General features: G+C 46.0%; 1 protein-coding gene across 1 annotated transcript in view; it reads left to right on the top strand.

Moving 5' to 3' along the window:
* The window catches only part of LOC126174941 (protein spartin), a 130,699-nt gene that overhangs the window by 58,557 nt on the left and 55,989 nt on the right, over window positions 1-16,153 (top strand). Inside the window, exon 6 of the mRNA XM_049921398.1 lies at window positions 664-861. Coding sequence (XP_049777355.1) covers window positions 664-861 — 198 coding nt within the window. The remainder of the gene's footprint in view (window positions 1-663; window positions 862-16,153) is intronic.

The following is a 16,153-nucleotide window of genomic DNA, read 5'->3' as shown; positions in this document are numbered from 1 at the left end:
TGCAGAAGGGCGTTTAAGCAATGGAATAGCAAAAAGGCGTAACAACTGGTACAGTGGGATGTACCTGCTGCCATGCACTGCACAGTGGTTTGCAGAGTATAAATTAGATGAAGATGTAGATATAATGGTGCAAATCTTCTGTTGATAATTTGATGGTTGATCTCTTGCTTTCATATTTAATTTCTTTGGTAAATATGTAATGAGATGTTTTACAATTGTGTAGCTTCAGCTTGGATGCTCCATATAATTTGAGAGTATAAATAAATATGTAAGTAAATAAATGTAGATAACATTATAATCCATGTGGATATAAAATCTTATTTTATATACAAATTGGAACTATTTTTTATGCATATGTGATGGACGAAAAATTTTGCATGTTGAGATATATCAAGAAGAGTAGAACTACAATGCAGAATGATTTTCTTAACTTTCATTTACAAACTGTTGACATGATGTTTTATAACTTATCATGATCATAGCTATTTTATATAAATATCACATCAACACAAGTATCTAATTTTTTGTGTATACTTTGATGAAATTTTTATAGGAAGAATTAAAATATTTGCACCTGCTCACAATGTACCTTATCCTCAGTGTAGAACAGTTTTTATTTAGAGCAGAATGCATTTTTCAAATTTTTTGTTACCACATTTTTAGGTGCCAAGTATGTATCAAATGGATTAGTGTGGGGAGCAAGTAAGGCAGCAAACTTGATAACACAGCGTGGGACACCTGCTCTGGTATCACATATTCAGCCTGTAGCACAGCCACGACCAGTTAGTCCTGGCATGACAAGGGGTGTCCAATTTGCCAAAGATGTTTCTGGAAAAGCTGTGCACTTTACGGGATTTGTAGGTAGGTGCCTGGAAGAATAAAATAAATGTGATATTTATTTTTAAGGGAAGCTGGATGAGATAGAAATTATCAATTTCTGGATTGACTATCGTAATGTAAAGTTGTTCTAGTTTGCAGATATGTAAAAATAGCAATGCTTTTCGATATTATTCTTGTTTAAGTAGATAAGAAACTAATGAATGACAGTAATGTGAAATGATTTATATAATTGAAACTAAAACTGAAACTGTTACACAGTGACACTTTCATAGTGATGCTTATTGTACAAGTTATGAATCAGTGGAGTAAAACACAGAATTTGCAGTGGAGATTCCAATATTGCTGCAGTTGACAGTTAATTCCGGTAGCAACTGAACATACATCACCACCATCCAGGAGATTTATGGAAACACAAAGATGGTATGACTATATACAATTATTTGGGACATGATCTGCAACTATAATGATACATTATCAATCTTCTAGTGGACTCAGATAGCAGCCAACTGAGGTTTTCTGGTAATTCATGGACAACAGTATCTTGCATGTGCCTGAACAACTGTTGTAAACTGTTATGTGAATGATGCAAAAAGGGCAAGGGATATATGTTTACTTACGGGAGGAATTGAGAACTTTTTGTCCAAATCTGTCAAACACGAAACAATCATGATCAAAGCTAAAAGACATTACAAATTTGGAAAATTCTGCAAAAACAGACTGGCACGTCCTTAGTACAAAAAACATTGCATGGAGACTGATAGATAAAATTTAACAGCAACTCAAAGAGCATGTGTGAAGCCTACAATTAAGTTGCACATTCAGATCCTGGAGACAGATCTATCAGAAAACCTTGAAAATTTCTTTTCATACTTAAAGTTAATGAATGGTCGAAATGGTTTACTTAGCTGTGGAACAAATGGGAAACTCACTTTATGTACATGCCTCATAGAACTCGACACATCTCTCTTCATGGAGCAAAATTGACAATGTAAAGACTGTGTCAGGAATGCCCCAAGGAAGTGAGACAGGACTATATGTGATCCAATGGATAATATTGAAAGCTCCTTCAGGCTGTTTGCGTATGATGTGTTGTTTATAAGAAAGCAGCAGCAACAGAAGACTTTAGTGAATTGCAGCAAGACTGCAGATGATTAATGAATGGTGCAGAAACTGGCAGCTGACCCTGAATGCACATCAGTGTCAAACATTGTGTGTACATATTACAAGAAGTCCACTACTGTACAATAAATATTAGTGACAATTGACTGCAAACAGTAACTACTGTAAAATACCTGAGAGTAACAATCAAAAGCTACTTAAAGTGGAATGACCACATGAAACAGATAAAAAGACAGATGCCAAGCTGAGATTCATATCAATTCTTGAGTATTGCTCGTCAGTCTGGGACCCTTACCAGGTTGGATTAATAGATGAGATAGATAAGATCCAATGAGGAGTGGCCCGTTTTGTCACAGGATCATTTAGCTGCCACAAGATAGTTACAGAGATACTCAACAAACTCCAGTGGCAGAGTCTAGAAGTGAGGAATTGCAGATCATGGAGAGGCTTACTACTTAAATTCTGAGTGTGTGTGTTCCGGGAAGAGTCGGGTGACATGTTACTTCCTCCCACACACGTCTCGTGTAATGATCACAAAGAGGAAATCTAAGCAATTGGAGCTCAAATGGAGATTAACCAACCATCGTTTTCACATGTGCCATTCAGGAATGGAACGAGGAAGTAGGATCAGGTAGCAGTACCAAGAGTACCCCAAGCCAATGTGTGGAGTCTAGATGTATGTGTAGACTACTTTCTTAATTCCTATATGGCTACTGTGAATCTGGGTCTACCACTGACTGCTTTCTGAGGCTGGAGTCTGCAGCCAAAAATGCCATTGCACATTCTGACATCAGATTGCTGTGTTCTTTGATTTATGAAAAGTGTACGATACAACATGGTGCTATCACAATTTGTCTACATTGGATAAGTTGGGTTTTTGGAGTTGCCTGCTCATTTTAATATGGAAGTTTTTATTACTCAGACTGTTTTGGATATGAGTTGGCAGGACACAGCACCCAATGTATCCAGGAGAACAGAGTCCCACAGGGACCTGTGCTGGGTGCTACACTCTTTTCAATTACAGTCAACAATATCACAACCACTGTGTGATTCATGGTCTTGTTGGCATTATTTGTAGAAGTGTTCTGTGTATATTGCACCTCTCCACCATTTCATATGGCAGGATGGAAACTTCAGGATTCTATATCAAGGACATGAGGTTGAGACCAGAACCACAGGTACTATGTTTTAGCAATGAAATCTCATATGAAGCATTTTTACAGAGTTAAGTCTGTACACCACTCTTGGTTTTATGTAGATTTTATAAAACATTAATTTTATGTTACTTAGGACTATAGGTGTGTTGCTTCTGGTTCGGTAGCACTAGCTTTATTATAGCCGCCTTGTAGACGTGGGCGTCCCTCTCTTGACAATACAAAGCCAGCTGTTCCTGATCAAATACATAGTCACTATCAGCCAGCAACTGGAACACCATTGTTAGCTCATTCTGTTCCAAAATGGAAGCATTTCTCTGCCTGTGAACCTCCTTTGTACTGATAGGTCAGCTGAGATATGGCTTGAGGATCTATGTAGCAAACTACAGCATCCACCACTTGCTTATGTGCAAAGAACCACATCTCGGACTCCTCTGTGATATGTCCCTAGGCCAGTAACATGGATGGGAAGCACTGTAACACCAAAGGGACTACAGATATCATGATTATACACATCAAAAAATCGTTTGAGCAGATGACTCTGATGTCAATGAACAAATCATTTATGCCTATGTTTGTGCAGGTTTTGAGCAACACTCTCCAGCGAAAAAGTGCAGTACATTTACGGCAAACTGACAGCTGTATTTTGAGCTCTCTGATATTGTAAACCTCCCAAACCTGAACTTATTTGTATGTAATGATTCCTTAAGTGGAATGCAAGCAACAGACCAATGTTAAACATGAAAAATGCTAATCTCTAACGTTCAGGACCTGCTATATGACCACCATAGAGCAGAAATGTCCTTAACTTTTCTGTGTACTCGAGTTATGTGAGCATTCCAGGCCATGAACATGTATCTGGACTTGCCATGGACCCAACTGCAATGGAAATGTTACAACTATTAGCTCCATGTACTGACGTTTGGTCACATCTCAGACACCATATCTTGAAGACATGGGACACTGTATGGCAAAATACCGACCTTACCAACAATCAGAGAGACTACTTATGAGTGGCAAATTTCACTCCAGGTTTCTCTCAAAGCACCAGTCATAATATATCACTTACATATTGGTCACAGCAAATTCACAGATGATCTGACTGGAACTTGAGTTGTGGGCAAACTCATGCTTAACTCTGTTTTGGGTACCCCTGGTCATCACGACTGTGTATGTGTACTCAAGGAGAGTGTGCAACTATTGACTGAGGCTAGATGCTTCTTATAATTACTCTTTACATATGATTTAACCTATTGGTATGATTATGAACTTTATTCATATTGTTGTGTCGAAATATTTTATGCTGGTTCGTGCCCAGTGTTATCTGGATTCATGGATCAGTCCCCACATTGTAAGCATAGGCCCTAATATTTTTTCATTATTTTGTCCTTTCGTAAGTCAACATATCCTTAAATACTCTGGTTTATGTGGCTGATTGATTTTGTGTTATATTTCTACTCATGGTTGAGTATATTCTTCCGGTAAGATTTTGAAGGTGTGATTTTATGGATGTAAACTTGCGATTTGTAATTCTAGTAAGTTACATTGTCACTGCACCTATTTCTATAGTTTAGTATTGTAATGTTGTAGTTTTGACCTTGTATTATTTGTCCTGGGACAGAATGTTCCATAGATCTGAAAATCTGAATGCCAAGTCCTGATATATGTATAGATTGTGACTTGTATAGTAGATATCTTTCTTATGTTTTCTGTAATATGTTATGTCTCAGATACTTCTATACATCTATGTTTTATCTTTTGGCATCATTTTGTACACTGTTTGGCAAACCTTATAGTCTGTCACAAAATATTGTAAACACATTGTTTCCAAATTTTGTGTGGGGGTATTGTTAAGGCACTCTCTCTCACATTAGTTTCCCTCAACAGTAGTAGTCAATGCCAAAAATAATTAAAACTTTTTAAACAGGTTAATACTATCTCAGCTGTTTTTCTAAAAGAATTTCACATGATTTTGTACATGCTGTGGTATATTTCAGGCTATAATCCATAAAAAGAAATTACTTTACTTTCGTTGTTAAAAGTGATATGTACTAGCTCTATATGTACAGTTAAAATTACATTTTTTTAAAGAAATATTTGAAATTACAAAATATCTGGCACACTTAACATTCCTATTATTTAACAGCACAATCTGACGATATAATTACGTTTACTTCTAGATTCATTTATAAAATAATGATATAAATTGGTTGACATTTACTTGTCAAGAAAATTTGTAAATTCTTTGGAATATTGGTAGCACTGTAGAATGGATTAGTAGTGGGCATGCCTCTGATGTGATTGGATGTGTTTTTATTTTTTGGCGATAATGCAATTTTCGATTTTGAAATGGAAATTGTAAAGACCGTGTGATAAAGAAAAATGTAAGAGAGAATAAAAATTAATTGCTCAGGCAATTCTTTCAGAAGTTATTATGTCAGTTGGAACCATGAGAACCTGTAATATCAAAAATTTCAGCTTCAAGAATCAGCCCCTAGACATGAAGAACTAGGGCCAACTATGAGAAAAGAAGATAAGTAAAAAGTTTACTGAAAATCTTATTCCTCTCAAAGCTTGTTAAAAGAGTTCATTATGATGTCAGTGATGATCTGCAAATGATGTGAGGGAGGGGTAGATTACAAAACACATACACACACACATTCATTCATTCATTCATTCATTCATACACACAAGCAAGTGCACCACACGCACATATGGCAAGCATCTCTGACAGCTTGGAGCAGAATACAACTGTCACATATAATGGAAGCAGCAGTCTGGAGGGGGCAGGAAAAGGGAAGGGGAAGGGATAGCATGTATGGGTGGGGGGAGAGAAGAGTGCTATCTGGCAGAGTGCACACGGAGTAGACAGCCAGAAGTCACAGCTCTGGGAGGCTGTGGGGTAGGGAGGTGGGGGTAGGAAGGTGGCAGGGAATGAAAAATGAGAGGAGCGGGGAAGGGGAAAGGTGGGTGGATGCGTTGACCAAGGTCGGCACCCAGACGGTGTGAGCCAAGAATAGGGAGGAGGTCACAGGACAGGGGGCTTAGAAAGTGTTGGATGGGGGGTGTGGGGTTAGTATGTTACCATAATTTGAGGCCAGCATAATTTCAAGAGCAGAGAATGTGTTGTAAGGGTAACTCCCACCTGCACAGTTCATAAAAGCTGGTGGTGGTGGGGATGACTCAGATGATCTGAGTTGTGAAGCAGCCATTGAAATGAAGCATGGTATGTGTTGTGACAGTGCCACGACATTTAACAGTGCCACCATGACAGTACGCGCAAATGGCGATAGAGGCGCTCCGCAACTCGGCTGAGCGCGGGAGCGCCACCTAGCTATGAACGGCGCTGGCCGTATGTCACGGCACAGCAGTCGAATAAGAGATACTGAGTTGTTATCATGTAACGAGATATTGTTTCTAAGTGAGAGTGTTTGAATATCCACGCAATTATTGGTGATTAAAGGTTATAACACTTTTTGGTGACGAGGTCGGATATTTTCACTGCGTTGTGGATTTGTGTGTTCGTGACGGGGCAGCCATGGAACAGCTTATGCAAGCGCTCATTGAACAACAAACACAGCTGACGGCTGCTATTCAGGTGTTGTCGACGTCGCTTACTCATCGTCTGTCTTCCTCTTCTCCGCCTCCATTCCATCCTTACGACGAGGCCGCTGAAGATTGGGAGGATTATGAGAAGCGTTTGCGGCAACACTTCTTGGCTTTCGGTGTTGTCGACACTCCTACGTGTAAGTCGTTATTTCTATCTTGGATTTCCCTACGGATCTATCAGCTGCTATCTCAGTTAGCCCCTCTGTCCTTCCAAGAAATGTGTGACTTATTGTCTAACTATTACCGAAAAAACACCCACGTTGTTGCCGCCCGCGTGGCGTTCTACTGGTGTCGTAAACAGCCCCATCAATCTTACCGGGCTTGGGTGGTGGAACTACACGGTCTGAGTAGGAAATGTCAGTTTGTCACGGACACTCATCATGAGTCTTATGCTGATTCAATGGTTAGGGATGCTATTCTATGGCTTGCTCCTGATAAAGAAGTTCAGCAATGTGCCCTACAACTGCCAAACCCGTCGTTGTCGGAAGTTCTAAGCATCGCTCAATCCTTTGAAGTGTCTCACGCTGCTGGCGCGCAAATAGATGCATGGTGTGATGTACGCGCGGTACAGTCAACTTTCGACACGGACAATTTGGCTGTTTCACAGGAGAATGAAGATGTGGCGGCGGTTCACTCACGTAAACAACGTCGCGTTGGCCGCAACGCTCACAGCGAAAACAGCAACCACAGAAGCAAGTTCATTCCGCACTTCCTCCTTGTCCACGTTGTTTCGTACAGCATGACAGGGCCGCGTGTCCATAATGTTGGGCCACGTGTAATTCATGTAGGAAAAAAGGCCACATTGCTTCTGTGTGTCAGTCCCCTAAAGTTCCTGTCGACGAAGACGAGGCATCGGACATGGATGTTAACTGTATGCTTTCTCAAACAAATAAGTTGTTTATTACTGTTCGTGTTCTGGATAAAGACATTCGCATGCAAGTGGACACTGGCTCTGCAGTAACTCTCATTAATTCTTGCACTTATTTAGAGTTCGGCTCGCCTCCCTTGTCTCCAGTTACGCGAAATCTGAGAACTTATAATAAACAGAAAATTCCTGTCATTGGCCAGTTTGATGCTTCCACTGCCTACAAGTCTGTTGTTACGCCCCTCACGTTTTATGTGGTGGATCATGCGGGCACTGAAAACCTGTTCGGTTATGATGCTGTCTAGTTGTTCGGGTTCTCCATTGATGATGATGTGCACCTCATGTCTGCGGATATTCCTTATCATCAGCTGGATGGATTGTGTTCTGAATTTTCATCCGTGTTCTCTGCTGGTCTGGGTCGTGCCAAGGATTTTGAAGCCCACATTACTCTTAAACCTACAGCTCGCCCTAAGTTTTTCCGGGCACGCCCTATTCCGGTGGCGTTGCGTACACCTGTCAAGACTGAGATAGACAGGTTAACAGCTTCAGGGATTCTCCTTCCTGTTACCTCCAGCGAATGGGCATCGCCAGTCGTGGTGGTTTCTAAACCAACCGGGAGTCTGCGATTGTGTGGTGATTTTAAAGCCACTGTCAATGCTCAGAGCCTCATTGACACTTATCCTCTTCCCCATCCTGAGGAGTTATTTACCAAGCTCGCTGGGGGCCAGTTCTTTTCCAAACTTGACTTATCAGAGGCGTACCATTAGTTGCTGTTGGATGCTTCTTCCAAGGAATTTCTCGTCATCAACACTCCTTGTGGGTTGTATCAGTACCAGCGGTTACCATTTGGCGTTGCTAGCGCGCTGGCCATTTTTCAGCGGTTTTTGGAACAGCTCACGGCTTCCATTCCCAGCTGCATAAACTATCTGGATGACATTGTTGTCACGGGGGCCTCCACTGAGGAGCACCTTCGCAATTTGCGTTCACTGTTTCGGGTTTTGCATTTGGCTGGGTTGAGGTGCAATCTGGACAAGTCACAGTTCTTCCAACCCTCCATTGTGTATCTTGGTTTCCACTAGTCCCTTGAGGGTATACGTCCTCTATGTCAGCACATTGCGGCCATTAACGCTCTACCCCGGCCGTCTATGGTCAAAGAACTTCAGGCGTTTCTAGGCAGGATTGCTTATTATCACAAATTCATTCCATCCGCGGCGGCGGTAGCTCATCCTCTGCATCAACTGTTGCGCAAAAACGTCCCTTTCTGTTGATCCGATGAGTGTGAGCAGACTTTTGTCCGCCTGAAGGCTCATTTGCAGTCGGCGCCTTGTCTTGCCACATTCCGTCCGGGTTAGCACTTGGTTCTGGCGACTGATGCGTCACAGTATGGCCTAGGGGCTGTTCTCGCCCATCGGTATGAGGATGGGTCGGAACGACCCATCGCCTATGCTTCCAAGACCCTCAACGATGCGCAACGGCGTTACTCTCAAATCGAAAAGGAGGTGCTCACTATCATTTATGCTCTAAAAAAGTTCAGCATTTTTTTTTTGTATGGTTCTAAGTTTCACCTTATCACCGACCACAAGCCGCTGGTCTCTCTGTTCAGCCCATCGGCGTCGCTTCCGGATAAGGCAGCTCACCGCCTGCAACGTTAGGCCTTATACTTGTCTCGTTTTCACTACGAGATTCACTATCGCCCCACAGCCCAGCACGCCAACGCTGACGCATTGTCGCGATTGCCGATGGGCCCCGACCCGGTTTTCGATCGTGATGAACTACTCTGTTTCCACATTGATGAGGAAGAACGTCCTGCGATCGAGGGTTTTCCACTTACAGGTTCGCAGGTCGCGTCGGCTACTGTGCGGGACCCGGTCCTGCGTCAGGTGATCGGTTTTGTTCAAAGGGGTTGGCCAGACAGGACCAAGGGCCGGGCATCGGATCCCCTTCGCAACTACCATGCCTTGCGCCTTCGTCTGTCTGTTTGTGATGGTGTTGTTCTTCTGGCCAACGATGGCGCATCTCCACGGGTCGTGGTGCCAGCCTCTCTTCGCAAAGATGTTCTCAAACTGTTGCACGAAGGCCATTGGGTTATTTCTCGGACTAAGTCCCTGGCCCGCAGGCACGTTTATTGGCCCGGTATTGATTCGGACATCGCCCACATGGTTGCTGCGTGTGTTCAGTGTGCTCAACAACTGGCTGCACCTCGTACTATGCCCTCTCCATGGCCTGATCTGGCTCAGCCATGGGAATGGGTGCACGCTGACTTTGCTGGCCCCTTCCTCGGTACTTATTGGCTACTGTTGTTTGCCGCCTTCTCGAAGTTTCCGTTTGTTGTTCGATGTCCGTTGCCAACCACTGCGGCGACGACGCTGGCTTTACCCAAAATCTTTGCGTAGAAGGTCTTCCATCCACGATCGTCACAGACAATGGCCCTCAGTTCTCTTCGGAGGCCTTCCGTGATTTTTGTACTGGACAAGGGATTCATCGTGTTACACCCCCCAGGGGGTCCACAACTCCTTTGTGGATACGTGTGTGGCGAGCACGGGGCCCCGAGCCATTGCAGCCTTCTTTCTCTCCAGGGCTGCATTTCCTTTCCCTTCCCCTCCTTTCCCCTCCTTGCCCCTTTCCCCTCACCCTCTCCTCTCCCTCTCTTGGTGTCCTTGCTTATGTTGGCCCCCGCTATCTTCCTGGTTCTGTTGGTTTTCCAATTCGGCTTTGTTGCATAATCATCTCCTCCTTTTTGCATTCCTTGGTCCCCCTCTGGGGTTTGACCTCCATTACAAAATTTCTCCTCCGTAGTGTGAGCCATTTGGGGAAGAGCACCTTACCTAGTGTCTCCGATGTGCGCTCTCCTAGTACATTCCACCTTTTCTTTCACGTCGTCGTCTGATACTAGGGTGCATAGCCAGCACGGTAGCCAGCCCGTGTGGTGGGGTCGCTATGTACCCTTTTGGTTGAGACCCCTGAACACATAGGGATCAAACTTCTGATACCTGAGCTGTGACCTCCTCATGCATGCCTTGGAGTGGTTGCTCGTCATCCTGGAGCATCGGAACTCCCGGCAATGGCCGCCGTGCCAGACGGCCCTTGCTGTAGCTGTGTGGCGCCCGTGAGGAGAGCCCCTGATCGGAGTGGGTGGTATCAGGGCGGACGCTATGCAAATGAAACGCATACGGGTCCAGAACTCTGGCCGTTCTTCTGCGGCCGTCTCTCTGCGTGGAACTGATTCCTCAACTGCTGCTTCTCTTGCCCCTTCGGCCTTCCCTTCCATGGCTACCCCCTGGGAAGAGGGTCAGGCCCGTCGGCTAGGGTCAAAACCTTTCCCCCGTTATCTAGTTTGCACCAGGACTGATGGAGATACTTTCACCAATACCAAACCTTTATTCTTTGTGGAACATATTGAAGACAAGTTTGGCGAAGTGGACTCCCTGAGCAAGATGCGGTCGGGTTCGTTGCTGATCAAAACTGCTTCAGCTGCCCAATCTGCGGCCCTTCGTGCCCGTACCCATCTTGGCACAATTCCTGTGTCCATTACCCCCCACCAGTCTCTAAATATGGTACAAGGTGTGATTTTTCACAGGGACCTCATCCTTCAAACTGATGAGGAACTTCGGGACAATCTCGGATGGCGGGGTGTTCACTTTGTTCGGCGTGTTCAGAAGGGTCCTAAAGACAATCATACTGATACTGGTGCCTTTATCCTCGCCTTTGAAGGGGATACCCTCCCTGAGAAAGTTAAGATTATGGTCTATCACTGTGATGTGAAGCCGTACATCCCACCTCCTATGAGGTGTTTTAAGTGCTTGCGTTTTGGCCACATGTCTTCCCGCTGTTCCCAGGCCCCTCTCTGTGGTGACTGTGGACGTCCACTCCATGAGGGGAGTTCCTGTGTTCCCCATCCTATATGTGTAAATTGTCATGGTAGTCATTAGTTACACCTTGGTTACATCTTCACCCCTTCCTCCCCCTTCCTTACCCCCATCCCGGACCCCTCTCCTCCCCCCCTCCCTTGCGGCTCCCACACCTTCTCCTATGGGCGCTGCTTGCCCTCCCCAGCCGGAGAAGTGTCCCACTCCTTCGGCGTCTGCCGATTGAGGGCGCCTCTCCCGGGATGCCCCTTCCCAGCACCTTCCAGGCCAAAGGTCTGCTGCCGCACGACGACCGCGAGAGCCGCGGTCTGTCGGCCCACAGGTCGCCCGGTCTCTTTCTGTTCCTGATCTTGCTGCAACTGGCTCATTTATGCCACACAGACCTCCTCGATCTCAGCCTGAAAAGAAGAAGAAACATAAGTCCCAGGACAAAGAGCCTCTGGTGTCACCAGAGGTCCCTTCCCCGACTTCACAACCGGATTCTGACCTGTTGTTCATGGATGTCGCCCCCTCCTTGTCGGTGACGGGTGGGGACCCGGCGGTATGACTGGATTTAGCGTGTTCAGCCCCCATTTAAACCATCGTTCTGTGGTTCTCCAATGGAATTGTAATGGATACTATCGTCACCTTCCGGAATTGAAATCCCTTCTTTCGTCCTACTCTGCAGCTTGTGTGGTTCTCCAGGAATCTCATTTTACTGATGCTCACTCACCGACCCTCCGTGGGTTCTGTGTTTTCTGTTGAAATCGGGTCGGACCCCTGCGGACTTCTGGTGGCGTTTGTACGTTGGTCCGTACAGACATTGCTAGCACGTGGATTCCTCTTCAAACTACATTGGAAGCGGTTGCTGTTAGGGTCCACTTAGACTCTGCGGTCACAGTTTGCAATCATTATCTCCCTCCTGACAGGACTCTTACACCTGCTGCCTTAACTGCCCTTCTTCAACAACTTCCTCCTCCCTTCCTCCTCCTTGGGGATTTTAATGCTCATCATCCCTTGTGGGGCAGTGCCTTTCCATCTAGACGAGGTCTTCTTATAGACCAATTTATTGCAGACCACGACCTGTGCCTTCTTAATGATGGCTCCCCTACTCATTTCAGTGCCGTTCATGGTACCTTTTCTGCCATTGATCTTTCTCTTTCTTCTCCCTCTCTCCTCCCTTCATTACACTGGTCGCCACACGACGACCTTGGTGATAGTGACCATTTCCCATTGATTATCACGCTCCCTTCCCGCTCCCCGATGGACAGGTTACCTCGTTGGTCTTTCCAACGCGCCGATTGGCCTCTATACACTGCACAGGTCGTGTTTTCTCCCTCTTTGTCGGGTTGTATTGATGACGTCCTCCATGACATGTCTGACGCGATTGTTTGCGCTGCTAGCCTTGATGTCCCGCGCTCATCTGGACCATTTCGTCGCCAGCAAGTCCCGTGGTGGAGTACGGCCATTGCCATTGCCATCGCCATCTGTGATCGCCGTCGAGCTTTGCAACACTTTAAGAGGCACCCATCCGTAGCCAGCCTTACTACCTTTAAACGCCTTCGCGCTAAAGCCCGTTATTTAATCAAACAGAGCAAGCGGATATGTTGGGAACGATTCGTTTCTTCCCTTGGTTCTACTGTCCCTCTGTCACGGGTATGGGCTACACTTCACTCTCTCCAAGGTTGCCATCGGCAGTCCACCCTCCCAGGCCTTCACCTCCCAGATGGCATTTGTACGGACCCATTAGTTCTTGCAGAACATCTTGCGACCCATTTTGCAGTGGCATCAGCATCAGCCTCCTATCCAGCTGCTTTCCTTCATCAAAAACAGCAGGCTGAAGCTTCCACCTTATGTTTCACCCCTTGTGAGTCAGAATCTTACAACGAACCTTTTACTGAATGGGAATTTCTTTCTGCTCTATCTTCTTCTCATGATACGGCCCCTGGCCCAGATTCCATTCATAACCAACTGCTTCAACATCTCAGTGCTCCACAACGGCAGCATCTTCTTCGGGTATTCAACCGTATCTGGCCCCAGGGTGACTTCCCTTCTCAGTGGAGGGATAGCATTGTGGTTCCTGTCCTTAAGCCTGGTAAGAACCCCCTATCTGTTGACAGGTATCGGCCAATTAGTTTGACCAATGTTGTTTGTAAGTTACTTGAACGGATGGTAGCCCATCGGCTCAATTGGGTCCTCGAATCTCAGGATCTATTGTCCCATTACCAGTGTGGCTTTCGAGAGGGACGGTCTCCAATTGATCATTTACTTCGCTTGGAATCTGCAGTTCGGCAGGCTTTTTCCCAGCGCCACCATTTGGTTGCAGTGTTTTTTGACCTCCGCAAGGCCTATGACATGGCCTGGCGCCATCACATCTTACTTACCCTTCATCAGTGGGGTCTTCGGGGCCCACTCCCGATTTTTATCCACCAGTTCCTGATCCATCGGTCATTCAGACTTTGAGTTGGTACTGCTTTTAGTTCTCCACGGACCCAGGAGACAGGCATCCCACAGGGTTCTGTCTTGAGTGTCCTTCTTTTCCTCATTGCTATCGATGGACTTGTGGCCTCTGTTGGTCCCTTGGCTGCCCCTGCCCTGTATGTGGATGATTTCTGCATTTGGGTTAGTTCCTCCTCGATGGCATCTGCAGAACGGCAGCTCGAGGTAGCTATACGGCGTGCCTCTGCATGGACCCTCTCACATGGGTTTCATTTCTCTCCTTTAAAATCGCGAGTGGTCCACTTCTGTCGCCGTACTACGATCCACCCTGATCCAGAGCTCTATCTCGCTGCACAACGATTGCCTGTGGTCCCACAGTTTCGTTTCCTGGGTCTTCTTTTCGACAACAAGCTTACTTGGCTGCCCCATATCCGACTCCTGAAGGTAGGATGTTTCTGTAAACTCAATGTCCTTCGCTTCTTTGCCCACTCCTCTTGGGGTGCGGACCGTTCCCTCCTCCTCCGTCTTTATCGTGCTCTAGTTCTGTCTCACTTGGACTATGGTTGTCAAGTTTATGGTTCAGCTGCTCCTTCCACACTGCACGTGCTGGCTCCAGTCCACCATCGCGGTATCCGTTTGGCCACCGGTGCCTTCCCTACTAGCCCTGTTGATAGTCTCCTGGTTGAAGCTGGGATCCTCCCCCCCCCCCCCCCCCCCCCTTTCTGTTTGGCGGTCCCAGCTTCTGGTGTCTTATGCACTCAGTATCCGTTCCTCTCCCACTCATCCTTCCTATTCTATCCTGTTCCCAGACCATGGACGTCGCCCACCCGACTCCCGCCCTCGGGCGGGTTTACCAGTTGGGCTGCGCCTTGCGTCTCTTTGCTGTGATTTTCAGCTTCCTTCTTTCTCCTGTCTTCCTTGCTCCCTCCCCTCCACCCCTCCTTGGTTAGTTCCTCGGCCTCAAATTCGGATGGATCTCCACCGAGGTTCGAAAGATTCCATCCCCCCGGTGGTGTTCCGTTCCTTTTTCCGCCAAATTTTATGGGAGTTTCGGGATGCTGTTGTTTTTTACACTGATGGCTCTAAATCTGCTGATCATGTTGGGTATGCCTTCACGTCCTCTGTTGGCACGGAAAGTCATCTGCTGCCACCTACATGTGGGGTGTTTACTGCGGAATTGATGGCAATTTCCCAGGCCCTTACCTTTATTAAACAGTCCCAACACAACCGCGTTTTGTTATGTATGGACTTGATGAGTGGCCTTCTTGCTATTGACCGGTGTTTTTCGCGCCATCCCTTGGTCTCTGCCATCCATGACCATCTCGCTGATATTCACCGTGCTGCTTGTTCCTTTGACTTCCTTTGGGTCCCTGGCCATGTGGGTATCCCGGGTAATGAGCTCGCTGATGGTTTGGCTGGGGGAGCAGTTACTTACCTCCCGTTTTCTGTAACCCCTCCTGCAGCGGATTTACGGCTTCACATCAAATCCCACTTCGCACAGTCATGGGCCACTTCTTGCGTCTTTTTGCTGTGATTTTCAGCTTCCTTCTTTCTCCTGTCTTCCTTGCTCCCTCCCCTCCACCCCTCCTTGGTTAGTTCCTGTCTAATAAACTTCGTGCAATTAAGGTGACACCAGGCCCGTGGCGTTCTTCCTTTCGCCTCTCCCAAAAGGACTCAACCACATTGTGTCGTCTCCGCAGTGGCCATACCAGGCTGACCCATGGTTTTCTTTTGCGTGATGAGCCACTCCCGCTATGTGGTTGTGGAGCCTTCCAGTCAGTAGCCCACATTTTGGTTGAATGCCCCCTTCTTTTGGCTCTGCGTGCTGAGTACAGAGTCCCCCACACTTTACCTTTGATGTTGGCTGACGATTCCCGGATGGTCTCTCTGGTTCTCGGTTTCCTCCAGGAAAGTGGTTTTTATTCTCAGTTTTAAGGTTTTTAATCTCTCTCTGGTGTTGGGGCAGGGCGGTGAGTGTTTGGGTGTCTCCCACTGTAAGCAGTGTTCGGAGATTTTACTCTGTTTTTACCCTTTTTTTTAAGGCTTGGTTAGTCTTTCTATTCCCAAACATACTTTCTACATTCTAGCAGTTGTCCCTTTTACGTCACAGGTGGTCTTGCCTGAGCTGCTTCAGCATAGTGTTGGGTTCGTTCTCTTGCCGACTTCCCTCAATTTGTTTTTTACCAATGACAACATGACTGCCCTTTTACGTTTTTACCTTTTTTCTGTTTTATTGTTCTGACTTTACTGAGATGTCCCATTAGCGGAATGGAGCATATTTG

This window comes from Schistocerca cancellata, chromosome 3 (assembly GCF_023864275.1).
Source record: "Schistocerca cancellata isolate TAMUIC-IGC-003103 chromosome 3, iqSchCanc2.1, whole genome shotgun sequence".
Lineage (NCBI taxonomy): Eukaryota > Metazoa > Arthropoda > Insecta > Orthoptera > Acrididae > Schistocerca > Schistocerca cancellata.
This window is presented reverse-complemented; position numbering and strand designations above follow the sequence as displayed.